At 40.9% G+C, this 18,655-nt stretch overlaps 1 protein-coding gene across 1 annotated transcript; it reads right to left on the reverse strand.

Moving 5' to 3' along the window:
• Window positions 1-2,502: 2,502 nt before the first annotated feature.
• On the reverse strand, window positions 2,503-16,269 carry aprt (adenine phosphoribosyltransferase). Its single transcript, XM_083898111.1, has 5 exons — window positions 16,142-16,269; window positions 13,969-14,072; window positions 12,519-12,652; window positions 12,266-12,344; window positions 2,503-3,523 (listed from the first exon to the last, which is right to left on the reverse strand). The coding sequence occupies exons 1-5, from the start codon at window positions 16,237-16,239 to the stop codon at window positions 3,384-3,386; spliced, it is 555 nt and encodes a 184-aa protein (XP_083754237.1). The 5' UTR covers window positions 16,240-16,269; the 3' UTR covers window positions 2,503-3,383.
• Between the last annotated feature and the right edge of the window lie 2,386 nt (window positions 16,270-18,655).

Here is an 18,655-nt window from a genome sequence, read left to right on the forward strand (position 1 = left end):
TCTGGACCCAGCTGACGCTCCCGGCCGCAAACTTCCCACCGCTGTTACATCGTGCAGCGGACACGAGTCTTGGAACACACAACAGCGACACACCACCTGCTCTCACCCACATCTCAAAACAAAAACAAACACACCACGCTTAACTTAGCGCCGACATCCTGTCACGTGACAGGAACAATAATGACGTCACATTTCTTCTTCGAATGACAACGTCAGAGGCGCATACTGCCATCTACTGTACGGAGTTTGCATCCATGGCCATGTCATGGCGTATCTATGGAGGACCATAAATAAATAAATAAATAAATGCTTTTTTACATTTATTTGTACATTTCTGTTCACCTACATTTATTTATTTCTACATTTTAAAAACCAGGAGGGAGAATTTTGACTAATATTGAATTAAATTTTGAATTGAATGACTTTATGACTTTATTCCTCCCCAGGGGGGGAAACACACATTTACAACAGCTCAATTAAGGCGACAAGAGGTGCAGAAATGTGCAAAGGGCATAATAAGTAAGAAGAAAGACAACGTAAAGATAAGAGTAAAAATAGGGTAAAAAAAAAAAAAATACAATATGGTAAACAAATCACACTCTAAATATATGTAAGACTCAATTAAAATAAAATTCATGCACAGACCAAATTATGTTCCATACTTATGTTATTGTATTGCTGAATAACCTACTAACAATAACATGCAGTTCGCTGTCATCTATTAGACATCATTCAAACTAACACTTTTTTTTCTCTGCTGTGTTTGATGTTCATAGACTTGTGATGAAGAAGACTCTGCAGGAGCACAGCTCTAAACCAGGGGCCTCATTTATAAACAGTGCATACGCACAAAAGAAGGCGTACGCCACTCTCTACGCAAACCGTGGGATTTATAAAAAGAGAACCTGGGGTAAGGAGAAACCGCGCCACTGATGGCAGAAGAAAGAAACGGGAGAAACTGTGTGAATCTGATCGTGTAAAATAACTAGTTCTATTACCTCTCATATATGAACAGTTTATTTGCAAGAAATTGATGAAAAAAAAAAAAAAAAAAATCTACAATGAACAAACAAACATACTCCCTGGAGTGCACACGGGAAACATATGATTTAGAACAATAGTAAAACAACAGTAGGGCAAATTATGTTTACACTGATATGACTGCAGTTCAATATATTAACATCCTATATCATATAGACCATTTAGTTTCATCTCCGTTTTCAATGCATAACGCATAAAACACATTGTAAGTGTGTTTTATGCAGAGGTGGAGGGTTCGCAGCCATATTTGACTGTATACTTTCGCTCACCGCTCAACCCTCGTGTACTTATGAATCATTTGAGCACCTTAATCTAAGTCTGTTAGACTCAAGTATTAAACAGAATAACAGACTCCAGCTTATCATTGTATACCGACCACCGAACTCCTACTCTGACTTTTTAAGTGATTTTGCTGATTTTTTTATCTGATTTAGTTCTTTGTTCAGACAAAATCATCATAGTAGGTGATTTTAACATTCATGTAGATGTAGCCAATAATAGTCTTGGCTCATCTTTTAAAGTTCTGCTTGAATCAATTGGCTTCAAACAGCAGGTTAACAAACCAACACATTGTCATAGACACTTGACCTTATCTTAACATATGGTATTGACATACATAACTTGGTAGTATTTGATGAGAATCTTTTGATATCGGACCACTGTCTGATCTCATGTGAAGTTGTACTTACTAATGCTACTGATCCTAAACAGCAGCATTACTACAGTCGCTGTTTATCTGACAGTTCAGTTGAAAAATTCCCTGAACAGCTCTCGTCTGCCCTTTAGCCATGTTTTATCACAGAGGAAGACTATAGAATCCATCGATCCCTCGATCGCTGAGTAGTAATGACTTTATAACATTTTTAACGATAAGATAGAAACAATCAGAGATAGAATTAACAACCAGTTTAGTACAGCGAGCCTAGACTTAATCGCGGCTCCAGCTTTACATGTACTGAATCATTTTATTCCTATAAGCCTCCCAGAGCTGACCTCACTGGTCTCCTCCTCTAAACTAACTACATGTCAGCTGGACCCTATACCAGCTAGACTCCTTAGAGAGGCTCGAGCACCAAGTTGGTAATATTTTACTAGATCAAATAAATATATCTTTACTGAGCGGCTGCGTCCCAAAGGCCTTTAAGATGGCAGTAATTAAGCCATTACTTAAAAAGCCTTCTCTCGACACTGGCATTTTGAGTAACTATAGACCGATCTCAAACCTCCCTTTTATTTCAAAGATTTTAGAAAAAGCTGTAGCCACACAGTTGTGCGATCACCTGTGTAGCAATAATGTATTTGAAAAGTTCCAGTCTGGGTTTAGAACCCACCATAGCACAGAGACTATGGGTAACCTAACCCTAACCCTAACTATGGTGAATGTAGGGAAATATATGGGTTTTAAATCAAAACGGCACAAACAGTATTTGGCATAACTTCAATTTATTGACAGGTGGTGAACCATTCATTTCACAGTTATGGGCTCAACATGGCATTTGGACATTTGGGGATATCTCGAGCCAAAACTCAATGTTGGATTTTCCTGATCTAATGTACCCATTTCGGTATCTCAAGAAGCTCACAGTTCCTCTATTTTAGAGCAAGATCGCAGTTAATTCACTCAAGGTTCCTTCGGGGGCTGAATTGGGGACTCACCCTTTAATATATTTATATATATTTATAACAATCTCATGTCATTCTGTATATCCCTGCAGAATCACCCGAATGTAGCTCATGGGAGGCAGATATACATCTAGGAACAGAGACCATTGATTGGTATACTGTGTGGGAAAATGTCTTTCGCTCATCTAAAAAACCCAAATCACAAGTTAATCCACTACAAAATTTGTCACAGGACTTACTTAACACCACGTTAAAGACTTTTGATGGGTTTAGCTCCCAATCCTGACTGCACATTCTCTAGTCAGGGTGTTATGGGTGCATTGATGCATGTCCTGTGGGAGCGTCCAAATGTACAAAGGTTTTTGTATCTCTATTATTGTTTAAAATCAATTAAAAAAAAAGTTGATTACAAAAAAATATAGTCATAATAAGGTGATTTGTAATTAAGCTTTTTCTTCCTAAAATAGTCCACAACTTCTGTAAAAATTCTCGCTTCTCTCATCTAAATTTCCCTGATAACACGTGATAAATGTACGGTTTATTAGATTGTTAGGTTTCCTCCTTGTCCCAAAGGACGCTGGATAAGGCTACAGTTTCTGACGAGCAGAATATTACATATTTATGAAGGAAAAGTATTTATCTCTATTATACATAACTTGCAATTGTGTATACTACACTGTGAAAAACACAGTCTGCCAGCAGCGTCGTGTCTTCGCTCCTCAGTACTGGAGCAGAGAAAACACGCCATGTGGTTTGAGCTTGTCACTACCGTTCAGCTCTTTGAGCTCTATGAGCACCAGACAGTCCAGAACCTCGGCCCGCTGCTTCTTCATCAGCTCCACGGCTGCAAACATGGTCCCTGCAGCAAAGGGAGAGAAAACATGACAACAAATGACATTACTGATATGAGCCTGTTGTCTTTCAATTTGCTTTCTAGTTTCTACAGAAACGTGAAAGGTGGTTAATGTTGGCGTTATTGCTATTTGTTCATAGCTTGCTAACTAGCTAATACTGTATTATTACTCATTACAAAGCGCAAATGAGCCATTATCGATTAACACAGTCCTTCACAAATAATAGCGTGTGATCCTGGGTAAAATGTCGTTTTTTGCTGTACTAGAATAAAGTATAATTGCACATCCACATTCACAAATTGATGCACTTTAAATCTTTTCAACTAAAAAACAATGTTAATTAGTTATTAATATTAGTTATATGTTAAAAGTTATTATTTGTTGTAAGCTGATCTATATGTTGTTTTCTTTAATGTTTAATGTAAAACAGAGTTTGTTACCAATCACTTTGATAACTCTATGCCTCTCCAGCATCTGCCACATTATGTAATAAACTTCTTGAATGCATTATGTAATAAGTTATTACATATTGTGGTTATTACTACATCATTTTTTATTTTAGCAAAAAGTAACAATTGGTGCATTATGTAATAACTAACAGAAATTGACAATAAAACAGAACAATAATGTGTATTTTACTCAAAATGAATACTTAAGAGGACAGTATGTCAAACTATAGCTCAGCTTACATTGCAACATTCCACCTTTTAACTTCACTTGTGTTCATTTAAATGCACAAGGGTTTTTTTTTCAATGAATAATGACATTTGCACAGTCAGATTAGTCGTGAGATCAAGTTTGGAGGCACGTGATTCTGATAGTAAACCAAATTATAGAATTGTCAACTAAACCTCTGTCTTTGCTCAAGCAACAGTAGAGAAAAAACATAACAGTACCAAATAATTAAACAAGCATATTCAATAAATGTCATGCCCCATGTAACCTTAACATTCCTTCATAATAATAAGTATATAGTAATAGTAATAGTAGTAATTATTTATTACATAATACGGCAGATTATTACAAAATGTGGCAGTTATTTCATAATGGCGTGCAAATTTATTACATTTTTACATAATGCAGTGTTATTACATAATGCGTGGTTACAGCCCCTCAGACCACCAACATGATCATTCACACACACACATATATAGAGACAAACAGCCATTCAACCCTCACTCTCACACCTGTGTCCAATTTACCCTAATGTCCATATTGCATGTTTTTTTTTAACTGTGGGAGGAAGCCAGTGAACCCGGAGAACACCCGTACACACATGGGGAGAACTCCTTGCAGAAAGGCCCTTGTTCCAACCGGGGCTCGAACGTTACGTGATTTCCCACAATAGCAACATATACAACTTTTGCCATAACGTTTAACAATAAAATCGGTATCTTGTAAAATAAAATGCTTTTTATTCATAAGTTTTTATGACATCTTTCATTATTATTGATCAGGAATCGTGTGCTATGATTTTTCTAAGTGTTTTCGAGACAAAAATCGTAAAAAATGGTGAATAATTTCCACATACACATGAATGGGAATCGGTCTGAGAAAATCGGAAAATCTTTTGTTAATGTTAAAGGGACACTGTGTAGTATTTATGGGTTTATATAACCCAAAATCAACTTTTTTATACATATTATGTGCTCCTGCATTGTCTAGTCGATGTATAATAGTTTTTGTTTCATTTTCGTAGTGTTTCAAAAAGTCATGTAAAATAACATGGTCGCGGGCCGCGGTTGCATAGCCACTGTTAGCAGAGAGACGCCATGTTTCTACAGGAGCCTGTAAGGACAAACGCGAGAGAACAAATCAAGCGTCTCTTTACTTGTAGCTGAAGTCCCGCCTCCTCTCTCTCCGCTTCGTCTGCTACGGCCGTGGTAGCTCCGCCCTCTCCCTCGCCTCACGAACCTCATCTGCTGACACGGAGAAAGACGACGAGGACGACATTTGACCGGCTGAGGACACCGTAGCGCTCAGGGAAGGGAGGGGGTGAGCAGATTTTGTAAATTTCAGCCTCTCCTCTAGATGGCACTATAAACTACTTACTTCACCTTTAATGTGAAATGAGCAGGTGTCTGGGTGAACCTCTTCCCTCCCCGGAGACAGCGTTCTTGGTAGCGTGCCGCTTCTTTGGAAGAGAGGACTGTGCCCAACGGAGTCATGGCGGACTTCCGTTTGGGGTGGAGGTGGGACACCAGCAGGGGTTCAACCGGTGGCAGGTGGAAGAAATCTTTTTCTTCCTTGTCAACCCAGTCGAGGCTTTTAGCCCTGTTTTTTCCTCCCGTTTCACCCGGTAACTACACTCGCTCAATGTGATAAAAAATTTGCCGCAGGATGCGCCTCCATGTAATCGGCGAGCCAGCCGGGTGCCGATTGAATCCCTAGTCACACTATCGATTACGTCATTATTACGGTTACGGGTCAATGACAAATAAAGCTTCTAGAAAGGTACGGCTGGGATTACGTTGTTTGCAGAGGACCTGATAGCTGGCTGTAAACTGTGAATCGGATCGTGCATAATTACTCCACGCCTCATTGAGACACGCACAATAACGGATTACATCAATCTCTGTGTAGAGAGCACCGTACCCACCGGGACAGTACAGTTCCTCTAACAACAAACCCTGGATTAATCCTGACATAAAGGCAAAAAGAGAGCTTTTGGGTCAGGAAACAAGGAGGAGCTAAAGACTGTACAGAGGGAGCTAAGGAGAAAGATCAGGGAGGGAAAGGACAGTTACAGGAGGATGATGGATGATCAACTGCAGCAGAATAATGTCAGTGGAGTCTGGAGAGGCCTGAAAACCATCTCTAGCTACAAGAAGCTGGACTCCCAGGCTGTAGGGGACCAGAGGTGGGCTAATGACCTGCACTTATTCTTCAATAGGTTTGATCAGCCTCCCACCTCTCCCCCGACCCAGCTAGCCCTGCTGCAACCCCTTACATCTGAATCTCCAGTACACTGCCCAACCTCCAACACCTTCCCTACAATTCACAGCTCACCTCCCACTAGCTCAACTCCTTTCTTCAAGCTCCTCAAATCCTGTGGGGATCATCTTCAACATGAGCCTGAAACTGGGGAGAGTACCACGGTTATGGAAGACCTCCTGTGTGGTACCAGTGTTAAAAACATCGCACCCGAAAGATCTCAACAGTTACAAACTGGTGGAACTAACATCCCATCAGATGAAGATCCTGGAGCAGCTGGTGCTGTCTCATCTTCGCTCTGTGGTGAGACCAGTGATGGACCCGCTACAATTCGCATCGGGGTGGATGACGCTACCTGCAGGACAAAGCTCTTTATCACCTGGAGAAGTCTAGGAGCACTGTGAGGATCATGTTTATTGGTTTATTCAGTGCTTTCAACACCACACAGCCAGCATTTCTGAAGGACAAGCTGGAGCATGCAAGTGTGGAACCTCACCTCACATCCTGGATTGTGGATTATTTGAATGATCGACCCCAGTATGTGAGGATTTTTAGGATTATGTGTCTGACATGTACAGTACAGTCTGCAGTACAGGGGCCCCACAGGGAACGGTTCTGGCTCCGTTCCTCTTCACCCTGTACCAGTCGTGGAATGTATCGAAGTACAAATACTTCGATAAGAGTCATACAAATGGAGACCAGCGAGGAGCCTCCTCTTCCACCCACCTCCGCATTTGTATGACTCTTCTGTCCGAGACACATAGCTTTATATTCACGGAAGGAGATTGTTTCCACGTTACAGAAAGACGATGATTTTTACATGAAAAAAAAGAAAAGATTCTGGTAGATAAGTTTCCAAGTTTCAAGTTTTTTATTTGCCATTTATGCTTAAACAACAGTCCAGGCACATTGGAAATATTTCGCGGGTTCCACAAGTCAGTTTTTCTTTGTTTTTTTTCCTTTTCTTTTCTTTTTTCCAAAAAGGAAACACTTTTATATATAAATCTATACATGGTATAAAATTTTTTTTTTTTTTTAAAAAGGTAAAAGGAGATGTAGAAAAATGTAAATGCAAATAAAAAATATACAAACATTCAGTATATATATATATATATATATATATGTATACACACATATACACATACATACATACATACACACACATACACCTACATACATATGTATATATACATACATATACACATACATGCACATATTCATACATACATACATACACACATGTACACATACATATACACCCACGCATACACATACACACATATATATTGCAGTATTGCTCTGGGAGGTATTGCACATTTATCAGGGGAAGTGAAATTGCACAGAATATTGCACATGGTAGCTTGGTCAAGGGAACAAAGTGGAACATCTTAGAGAACCGATCGACCAGCGTCAGAACCGTGGTGTTGCCCCCGGAAGCAGGCAGGCCGGTGACGAATTGTTCTATAGGCCAGGACACGCCTCCTACCACACGGTCAGGTGTTGGATCCGTGGCCATAGGCTCGGGGTCGTGAATCCGGGACAGATCGTCCTGCTTCCCATTCTTGGGCCCGGGTCTGTAAGACAGTACAAAGTCAAAACGGTTAAAAATCAGTGACCACCGAGCCTGGCGAGAAATTAACCTTTTGGCCTTGCGGATATACTCTGGGTTTTTGTGGCCAGTCCACACCAGGAACAGAACAGCAGCCCCCTCTAGCCACTGTCTCCACTCAGTCAGAGCCTCTTTAACTGCCAGCAACTCTTTGTCCCCCATGTCATAGTTGCGCTCGGCAGGCGTTAGTCTTCTGGACATGAAAGCGCAGGGGTGGAGTCTGTTGCTGAGCACTGAGAGAGGACGCCCCCAATCCCTCCATTGGAGGCATCCACCTCCACCACGAACTGTCTCTGGGGGTCAGGAATGGTGAGGATGGGAGCTCTTTAGGAGCTGGAAGGCCGCCTCTGCCTGGGGGGACCAGCTAAACACAGTCTTGGAAGAAGTTAAGGCATGGAGCGGATGCAGCGACGGAGCTAAAATTCCGGATGAACTGTTGAACCCGTTTTTTCGGGTAGTGGGAGTAGGCCAGTCTCTTACTGCTTGGACCTGGTGAAATCACGGAGCCCAGAAACGTTACAGTAGACGAGTGAAACTCACATTTTCATTCAGCTCTGACATAGAGTTGATGGTCGAGGAGACGACGGAGCACTAGGCGGACATGTCTGATGTGAGAGTCTAGGTCTGGTGAGAATATCAGAATGTCGTCAAGGTACACGAAAACAAACTGATTCAAAAACTTGCGAAGTATCTCATTAACCATGTGTTGAATCAATTCCGGGGTATTGGCGAGACCGAAAGGCATAACAAGGTATTCATAATGCCCAGTTGGAGTATTAAAGCCTGTCTTCCACTCGTCACCTTCTCTTATACGCACCAGGTGATACGCATTTCTGAGATCTAATTTTGTGAAAATCCGCGTCTCCTGTAGCTGTTCAAAGGCTGTGGACATAAGTGGTAAGGGGTACCGGCTCTTGATCGTGATTGCGTTTAGTGGGCTATAGTCAATGCAAGGACACAGTGAACAGTGAACCGTCCTTCTTCTCCACAAAAAAAGAACCCTGCTCCTGCTGGAGAAGAGCATGGCCGAATGAGTCCATAATGAAGTGACTGGTCTATATACACCTTCATAGCCTGGCGTTCTGGAGTCGAGAGGGCATAAACCCTCCCCTTGGGAATCGTGGCGCCTGGTAGCAGTTCAATGGGACAGTCCTATGGCCTATGTGGTGGCAGTGTTGTGGCTTTCTCTTGACTAAACACCAATCTACATGGGTTCGTCGGAGTCGGCAGGTGGTACCGTGATGGAATCTCGTCGAAACGGGAGGCGTGATGGAGTCGTGTGACGTCGACGAAGATGAATGTCCTGCCTCGCAGCCATCTCGACGAGCGCCTCCAGGCTGGAAGGAACGCCCATTGGTGCGAGGAGATCCTTAATTGGTTCCGACAACCCCTTTCAGAAGGCGTCCCTCAGTGCTGCGTCGTTGCAGTCAGATCCCGCCGCAGCTGTCCGAAAGCGAATGGTGTAATGCGCCACTGTGCTCTGATCCTGCCGGATTGACTCCAGAATGCCTCTCGCTTGTCTGGATGGAGTCGAGCTGTCGAAAACCGCGATAAAAAGATCCACTGAGCCGCAGGTAGGTGAGCAATGATCCCACTCCTCCATCGCCCAGTCTGCGGCTGGACCAGTCAGGTGTGTAATGATAGACGCTATTTTAGCATAGTCTGTGGAAAAAACTTGAGGCATGAGCTTGAAATACAGGTCACAGTTAATTAAAAACGGAGCATCTACCGGATTCTCCTGAGAACTTGTCCGGTGGTCCCAGGCATGGAAGATGTGCCGGTACTGACCCGGCTGGCGGTGGCGACAGAAGGGGTGGGGGAGACGGTGATGACACCGCGGTGAGTCATCAGCTGCTGCATGGTTTGGTTCATGGAGATGATCCGAGTATTCACCGACTCCTGGAAACTCTGCTGGTGTGTGATCAGCTGCTGTACCGTCTGGCTTAGTTCAGAATACTGCTCATCATTCTGTCGTAACCTTTGCCGAGAGCTGCAGTCACCGTCCCAGTCTGGGCTGGATCCATGATTGGCCAGTACGTTCTGTTAGGAATGCGGGTACACTGCTTGTATCCAAGTGCACGAGACAAAAAGCATGATGAATGTTTCAAGAGTCATTATTAATTCCCTTGAAGGGCCAGGCAAAAAAATCAAAATCACTTCTCAACGAGAAGGAAACCACAAAACAAAACTTAGCACGTGGCCTAACTATACTCTAAGGGCCTGATTTACTAAAGCTTTGCGCGTGCAAAAACGTGTGCAAACTGGATTGCACACGCAGATTAGCGTTGATGCTGATCTACTAACAGGGCGCAACGAGGAGCGCATCCCTCAGACGGGCAAAATAGCACCCGCAACCCATTTAGCGTTCTTGCCTTAATGCATATGCAATATGGGGCGTTTACACGCTATGTTGCGTGTGATGGGAGGAGAAAATGTAAATATGTTATTTTAGCACGCGCAAAGTGATTTATCAAAACCTGAAACTGATTGCGGTGTTTATTTTTGCGTCTATATTTAGCACGTTTGAAAGGCAGGTCTTAACTGGCACAGCGGTGCGCACACATGGCTGCGGTTACGCACATATCCTCTGAGAAATCCATAAACAAAAATACTATTTGTAAATCAGGAAATTACACTTTTCATGTTCAACTACGCGTTCACAGATGACGCACATTCATTTCTTATTTGGTATATCTGAATAAATTAAACATAGACATCCAGAGGAGAAATGTATGTTTGTACTGGTATGGGCTAACCTTGGTCTGCAGTTTGTGGTTCAAGGAGGGGTCGTACCTATGTTCACTGGTTAAGACCAGAGGAACGGGGAACCCCGCTTTACCTTAACGGGTCCAGCCATAACCTGGTCTACTGTCCGTGCACGGCGAAGCGCAGGCGGCACAGTGCGCAAACGTCACCAAAACCTCCACAGTTCTAGGCAAATTTCAATGCAATAATAATGCATAATCACGACAATCACTATTTAATGTAACTATCTGATCAGCTATAGATATATCATCTATATCGATTGTCCCTTCGCCTCTGACATCAGATCAAAGGCTGTTGGCACGTGTAATGGAAACTCATATCAAGTGTGTAAAAGGTGCAGACTTGAAGGTAAAATGTATGACCGTGCCTCAGTAGAATGAACTGCACGGCCACGTGGCAGGTATGCGATTAGCACGTGATAGATGCGCACAAGGAGCAAGCAACACGTGATCACCTCTCGGTACATGGCTTTTTGCACATATGCATGATGACCTCATGGACATGGCAAAAACAGGCATGAGGCAAAAACACCTGATAGAAAAGATGGCTCACTGTCAACCCTTCAATGGGAGGGGGGACATCACTGTTTTTTTTTTTTTGTTTTTTTTTAAAGGAAAGAATAGTCAACCAGATACAATTAAACATAATCTAAAGCTAATGGTGGAAAGGCTATAATGATGGACATAGTAAAAAAAAAAAGGGCAGAGGGAGGAGCTTACCCCCGACCTAGAGAATAAAAGGAAGCATCCAACGAGCACAGCTTCAGTATGTACTTGTTTTTTATTTGTGGATCCTCAAATAAATACCCTGTGGACCTGAGGGCAACAGATTCAACTCTTTGTCATTCTTCAAGTGTGACTTCTTGATTCTTCCTCAAGCTGATCTAGATAAGTCATCAACAACAATTTATAATATAGTAGTCAAAATATAGGGACAGTAGCATAGAGGGTTGGGCTTCAGGGCCCTGGTAGGCCTGTTTAGTAATCCATCCTTGTGATACTCAACATGAGGTACATAGTCATCTATTTCAAGATAAACAAAAAAAATCACGTTGTCCCACTGTCCCTTGCTTTGATAGAACAACCACCTCTGCTGTATGCAACAGGAAGATATAAACAGAAAGACCAACTGGAATGACCACGTCCAGCAACTGTGGGTGTTTTTGGTAGATTGGGTGATGCTAATCTCACACTAAACCTCGCAAAGTGTGATTTTGGCCAGGTGATGGTGACCTATTTGAGAAAACTTCTCTGCAGTTGTGACTCCTCTCACAGACTTGCTCAGTCTCAAAAAACACTGTCACTGCGCTCTGAATTGTCTTTATGTGTTTACTTTGATGAGTGTAACCGGAGTCCTTCAAAGAAGAAGGAAATTCAACACAGATTTCTTATTTTATAAGAAATTGAATCACAAGAAAGGATATATAAACAGAAAATACCTCCAGTTGCCAGAAGGTCATCAATGAGCAGAACTTTCTGTCCTTGGGCCACAGCGTCCTCCTGGACCTCTATCTCTGCCTGGACAAACAACAAGGAGGACGTTTAGAAAACTCAAGCACAGGACAAAATACTGACAGAGATCCTGAAAGAATAAAGATTTAATCCCATATGTACATGACCTTTGACCAATGAGCCATGCTGGACTGCAGAGTAAAAGCTTCACTCCTCAGCGTGCATGTTAGTGTTCCATACCTTGCCGTACTCCAGATCATATGCCACAGATACAGTAGCTCCTGGCAGTTTGCCTTTCTTTCTGACCAGCACAAAGCCGACGCCAAGCCGCTGGGCAAGCAGAGGTCCAAACAGGAAGCCACGAGCATCTAAACCTGCACATGCACATGCACGACACAGGAAAAAATACACACACATTATATTACATAGTATAACTCAGGGGTTCTCAACCTCTTTTACTACACCATGTTCCAAATTATTATGCAAATTGTATTTAAGTGTCATAAAGATTACATGTATTATTTTCTCGTGAATAGTATGGTCTCAAGGCTCTTTGGATCACTGAAATCAATCTCAGACACCTGTGATAATTAGATTGCCAAGTGAGCCCAATTGAAAACTACTGAAGAAGGATGTTCCACATTATTAAGACAACCAACATTTTCAAGCAATATGGGAAAGAAAAACAATTCATCTGCTACTGAAATGCGTGAAATAGTTTAACGCCTTCAACAAGGTATGAAAAACGTAGATATTTCACGAAAACTTAAGCGCGATCATCGTACTGTTAAGAGATTTGTGGCTGATTCAGAGATTTGTGCATCTAAAGGCATAAAGAGAGCAGCTTTTGGGTTATATAAACCCATAAATACTACACAGTGTCCCTTTAATTTATGCAGACGTTCCAATCAAACATGCCAAAGAGCTGTTGGGACCTATTATTGCAAATGTCCTGGTCACTTGGAAGCTGGTGATTAACCACACTAACATAAATAGTAAATGGCACCATCATACTTTATTGCTTGGTGGTCTCCGTAGATTCCAAGATTTAAAGGAACAGTACAATCTACCTGGTTTTTCCTTTTTTTAAATTTTTATCTGCAGCTCCGTACTGCGTTGAAGACCTACGGGGTTCCGTGGCATTTTGAACTGACAAAACAACTCTGCAATACTACTGATACCTGAGGAAGTGTGTCAGAATTGTATTCCAAAATCTTGCAGGCCTCTAACAAACCAATTACGATTCAAACATCCTGGCAGAATGATTATGGCTTCATTACTTCTGCAATAGCATGGGATACAGTGTGGAAAAATATTCAAGCATCAAAAAATTCCAATCATCAAACCATGCATTTAAAAATCCCTCCCACCCAACAGGGAGGGAGGTTTTTTCTTCTTTTTTTATTTGTTTTATTTTTATTTTTTGTTCATTACTGTTGACAGGCTATGGGAGTTGCATGCATAAATATTATGTGTGAGTCAGCGTAATAGTAGGTGTATGTTTTTCTCTTCTTTTTCTTTTCTTTATAAACCATCACACATGAATTTCATTTGTGTGTATGTATAGATTTACATGTGTACATATATGTGCATAGATGGCTGCACCTTCTTTTTTGTCAACACTATAATGAACATAAATTAAATTAAAAATTGTTCACAAAAAAAAAGTGGCCTTGCCTTATTTTCTTACCAATGATCAGATCCACCTGCTTGTGGTTCTTCCTCACATGTTCTTCAAACAGGTCAATCACTGCTGTCAGAGCAGCTGGATCCTTCAAGATGGGACAGATATCTCTGCAGGACACATACACACACATGAAAACAACTGCTGTTATATTATTCATTTTTCTTTGGTTCATCTTTTAGTGCCTTTATTAGGTCTGTGAGTAAATATTAATTTCATAATTGAGTTCTTTGTTCCAATGTTTGGTCCAAGAATGTCAGGTAAAAGTGAAAGATACCGAATTGGGTATTTTAGCGAACCATTCGTACGCCCTGTTCGGTTCAATACACAACAGCAAACAACGGTATTTCGGTATGTTTCGGCCCTTCACAAAAAGTTATCAAAACTTTGTATAGCCGTGTGACTAGATCCACTCAAGATCTAGGGCCAATTCCAATTCCTATCTTAACCCTCAAGCTCAACCATTAATCTTAACTGGCCCTCAAAACCAAGTGTTGAGGGTTATTTTGTCACTGAGAAATGGGACACCCCTTAAATGCAGATACGTCTTCAGACTGTGGGGGGCAGAATAACGCGGAAGTAGCGTCCAGTCTGTCAACTCAAAAAAAGAAGAAGAAGAACACATTTACGTCACGATTATTTATTTATTGTTTTATTTCAGTCAAGTTATTAGGTTGTCAGTTAGTTATAAGATGATACTCATACAAATATTCAGCTGACAGTTACCACACACCACGACTTATTGAAAAGTAAACCATAGCAAACCATCGTTTGTCCGCACCGGCCGACTATTGACAAAAGATCGTAAAATAAAAATAAATGTTACGCAACAATGACGTCAGTAATCCATAATATGGGCCTAAACTAAGATAATACAATGGTTTTCATCATTTTTATATCTCTATTAACAAAGAAAATACTTCATTTGTATCGCACTCGCTTCGCTGCTTTCGACGCCATCTTTCTTATGTGAAAACGCGCAATGCATTCTGGGTAGCCCTTGCGCCAAAGGGTGGTCTCGGAAAATCTCAATATTGAGGGCGATACAGCCCTTAAACTTGGTCCTCAACTTAATTTGCCTGAGAATCAGGACAGCACTTGCACTAGAGGGAGAGCATTTTTGAGATTGAGGGTTAAGCAAGGAATTGGAATTCACCCATGATTTACAGAAAGTGTGCAAGAATTATTTAAACACAATTAGGCATGTGCATAAATTTAAGGCACCACAAAAGAAACATTTTGTGCATCCTCCTTTTGCAGAAATAACAGCCTTTAAACCCTTCCTATAGCTTCTGATTAGAGTCTGGATTCTGGCTGAAGGTATTTTGGACCATTCTTCTTTACAAAACATCTCCAGTTCAGTCAGGTTTGATGGTTTCCGAGCATGGACAGTCTGCTTTAAATCAAACCACAAATGTTCAATAATATTCAGGTCTGTGGACTGAGATGGTCATTCCAGAACGTTGTATTAGTTCCTCTGCATGAATGTCTTAGTAGACTTTGAGCAGTGTTTAGTGTCGTTGTCTTGTTGAAAGATTCAGCCCCGACACAACTTCAACTTTGTCACTGATTCCTGGACATTGTTCTCCAGAATCTGCTGATATTGATAGGAATCCATGTGACCTTCAACTTTAACACGCTTTCCAGTCACTGCACTGGTCACACAGCCTCATAGCCCCTTACCCTAACCCTAACCCCTTAATAACATAAATACACAAGGGTTTTCTAATCATCCAATAGCCTTCTAAATCCGAATAGCAAACACAATGTACCATTAGAACGCTGGAGAGATGGTCGCTGGAAATTAGCCTCTATACACCTGTGTACATATTCCATTAAAAACCAGACTAGAATAGTCGTTTACCACATTAACAATATATATAAATATATAATAATATTATATTAATTGAAAAAAAAAATGATTTTCCTTCAAAAATAAGGACATTTCTAAGTGACACCAAACTTCTGAACACACACACACACACACATATATATATGTATATATATATAAACATATATATATATACATATATATGTTTATATATATATGTATATATATATAAACATATATATAAACATACAGTGAATGAGTGGAGTGACCACGTGCACCGCATGTTTATAACGTGAATTCGTAAGACACTTCGGTTCACACTTCATCTGCGCAACGACGTGCGTTTACCTGAATACGACGCCTGTCTTTGGGAAGTCATGGAAAACTCGGACGAGCTTGTGAACCAGCTTGAGTTTCTTCTCTGACTCTGTTGTTGATGTCGCCATTATGTTCCTCAACAACTCTGCTCTCTTCTTTCACTGCCGCAACCAAGTGGTAACGGCTGCAGCCTGAGCTAAGCTCCAAGTCCAACCCCGCCCACATACAACTCTTCTTCTTCTTTCTTATTAATGGCAGGTTACAGCTTCTGTTTGCGTATACCGCCACCTACCGTACAGGAGTGTGTAAAGGGACTGGATGGGATAGACTCACATTCTAATTTTTGTGAGAAAATAGATAATAAATAAATAACTAAGTACAGTTATAATAAATAAATAATAATTATAATAATTAAAAAACAAAAATAATAATAATCAATCAATGAATTAATTGATTTATTAAAAAAAAAATGTCCCTAAATTATTTCCATTTATCTTGTATTCTTTAAGTAACTGATAAGGGCTTTAATTATTTTCCTCTTCATACCTTGTTCTTCTAGTATGTTGTGTATTCCTGTTTCTACTTCCTGTTCATTCCATTCCTGTCTGAAAACATGATATTTTGTACAGTACATTAATACATGCTCAACATCTTCCTTAATTTTACATTCTATACATAGACCATCACTTTTCCCTAATATCTGCAGGGTTGAATTAAGGCCTGTGTGCCCTAGTCTCAGTCTTGTGTTCACTACTTCTGTTCTTCTGTCTAACCCCATTGTTGTAATTCTTCTCCCCCCAACCTGACTCTGAACCTTGAACTATTGTCTACCATTGCAATCAGCCTCCCACTCTTCTTGCCATCTTTTCATACTCTCCATTTTAATTATAGCTCTTCCTTCTCCTTTCCCCCATGGAATATGAAATGTCAATCAAGTTTACTTGCTTTTTTGGCTATTTTGTCAGCTACTTCATTACCTTTCATCCCAATATGAGCTGGTGCCCAACAAAACTGGACTATGATTCCAAGATTTCTGATATTAGTTAATAGGTGTTTCACTTCACAACTAGGTCTTCTCTTATTGAATTTCCAGACATAAAACTTTGCAGTACTGCCATGGAGTCTGAACATATGACAGACTTAAGGGGTTTGACTTCTTCTAATGCTGTTACAATACCTGTCATTTCTACAGCACAACACCAAATCTGTTTCATGAATAATGAGTGCATGAAAAGGGTTACACTGGGTGGAAATCTTTATTAGGAATAAAAGGGGATAGCAGAGTTATTCTCTAGATATATAGACTTTATATATGAAAGAGTTTATATAAAATAAACTTTATTGTTATTGCACGGGGGTTCAACACAGTCCTATATTATGATAGTATTTGAAATATATTAGAATGACTTTGCTGTTAAAGTTTAACTCCAGCAGCAGATGGCACTGGTGAGCACTGAATGAAGCTTTGAGTGGTGCACCTGCACCTTGGAGCAAAGCAATGGGCAGCCAATGAGTTAACAGCTTGCCTTAAAATGAAAAATACAATTTGATTAGTTAATTATTCAGCGATAGTTAAAGGTGAAGTAAGTAGTTTATAGTGCCATCTAGAGGAGAGGCTGAAATGTACAACAAAGAACTGCTCCTCTGCTCACCCCCTCCCTTCCCTGAGCGCTATGGTATCCTCAGCGGGTCAAATGTCGTCCTCGTCGTCTTTCTCCGTGTCAGCAGATGAGGTTCGTGAGGCGAGGGAGAGGGCGGAGCTACCGCGGCCGTAGCAGACGAAGCAGAGAGAGAGGAGGCGGGACTTCCTGCTACAAGTAAAGAGACGCTTGATTTGTTCTCTCGCGTTTGTCCTTACAGGCTCCCGTAGAAACATGGCGTCTCTCTGCTAACAGTGGCTATGCAACCGCGGCCCGCGACCATGTTATTTTACATGACTTTTTGAAACACTACGAAAATGAAACAAAAACTATTATACAGCGACTAGACAATGCAGGAGCCCATAATATGTATAAAAAAGTGGATTTTGGGTCATATAAACCCATAAATACTACACAGTGTCCCTTTAATTAAACCAAAAATATGACCCTCATATTTCATGTGGGTCACAAATCACAAAAGAAACAAAGAACAAATAAATGTTCATTAAAAAAATACAACTTCTCTGTGTCAAAAACTTCCTTTAACCTGCAGACTGTACTAGAATTAGAGCTGGACGACACAACGGTAGACAACGCGAGTATTAGGCTCATAATCATTGTATATTATTATTATTGTTGTTGTTATTATTACTATTATTAGAATTATCATTTTTTTTTTAATTATTAGTATTACTATGAAGCACTACAATCGCTCCGTATTGCATCATTGACATGTTTATCTAGCGGTATATAACTCTTGGGTGAGTGTGAATTTCCGCGGGGACCATGAAGGCAGCACAGCTCCTGCAGCTCTACCTGTTGGTTCATCACATCAGTCTCTCTCTCTCACCTCCAGCTCCTCTTTACGGACTCTGCAGTTTTACTCTCACACACAGTTTCTGTT

The sequence above is a fragment of the Microchirus variegatus genome (genome assembly GCF_963457635.1).
Source record: "Microchirus variegatus genome assembly, chromosome: 11".
Taxonomy (NCBI): domain Eukaryota; kingdom Metazoa; phylum Chordata; class Actinopteri; order Pleuronectiformes; family Soleidae; genus Microchirus; species Microchirus variegatus.

Coding starts and splice junctions, on each gene's coding strand:
- aprt (XM_083898111.1), bottom strand. CDS start 16,239: ATGGCGACATCAACAACAGAGTCAGAGAAGAAACTCAAGCTGGTTCAC. Junction 14,073..16,141: donor AAGACAGGCGTCGTATTCAG/GTAAACGCACGT, acceptor TGTGTCCTGCAG/AGATATCTGTCCCATCTTGA. Junction 12,345..12,518: donor ATGATCTGGAGTACGGCAAG/GTATGGAACACT, acceptor TTGTTTGTCCAG/GCAGAGATAGAGGTCCAGGA.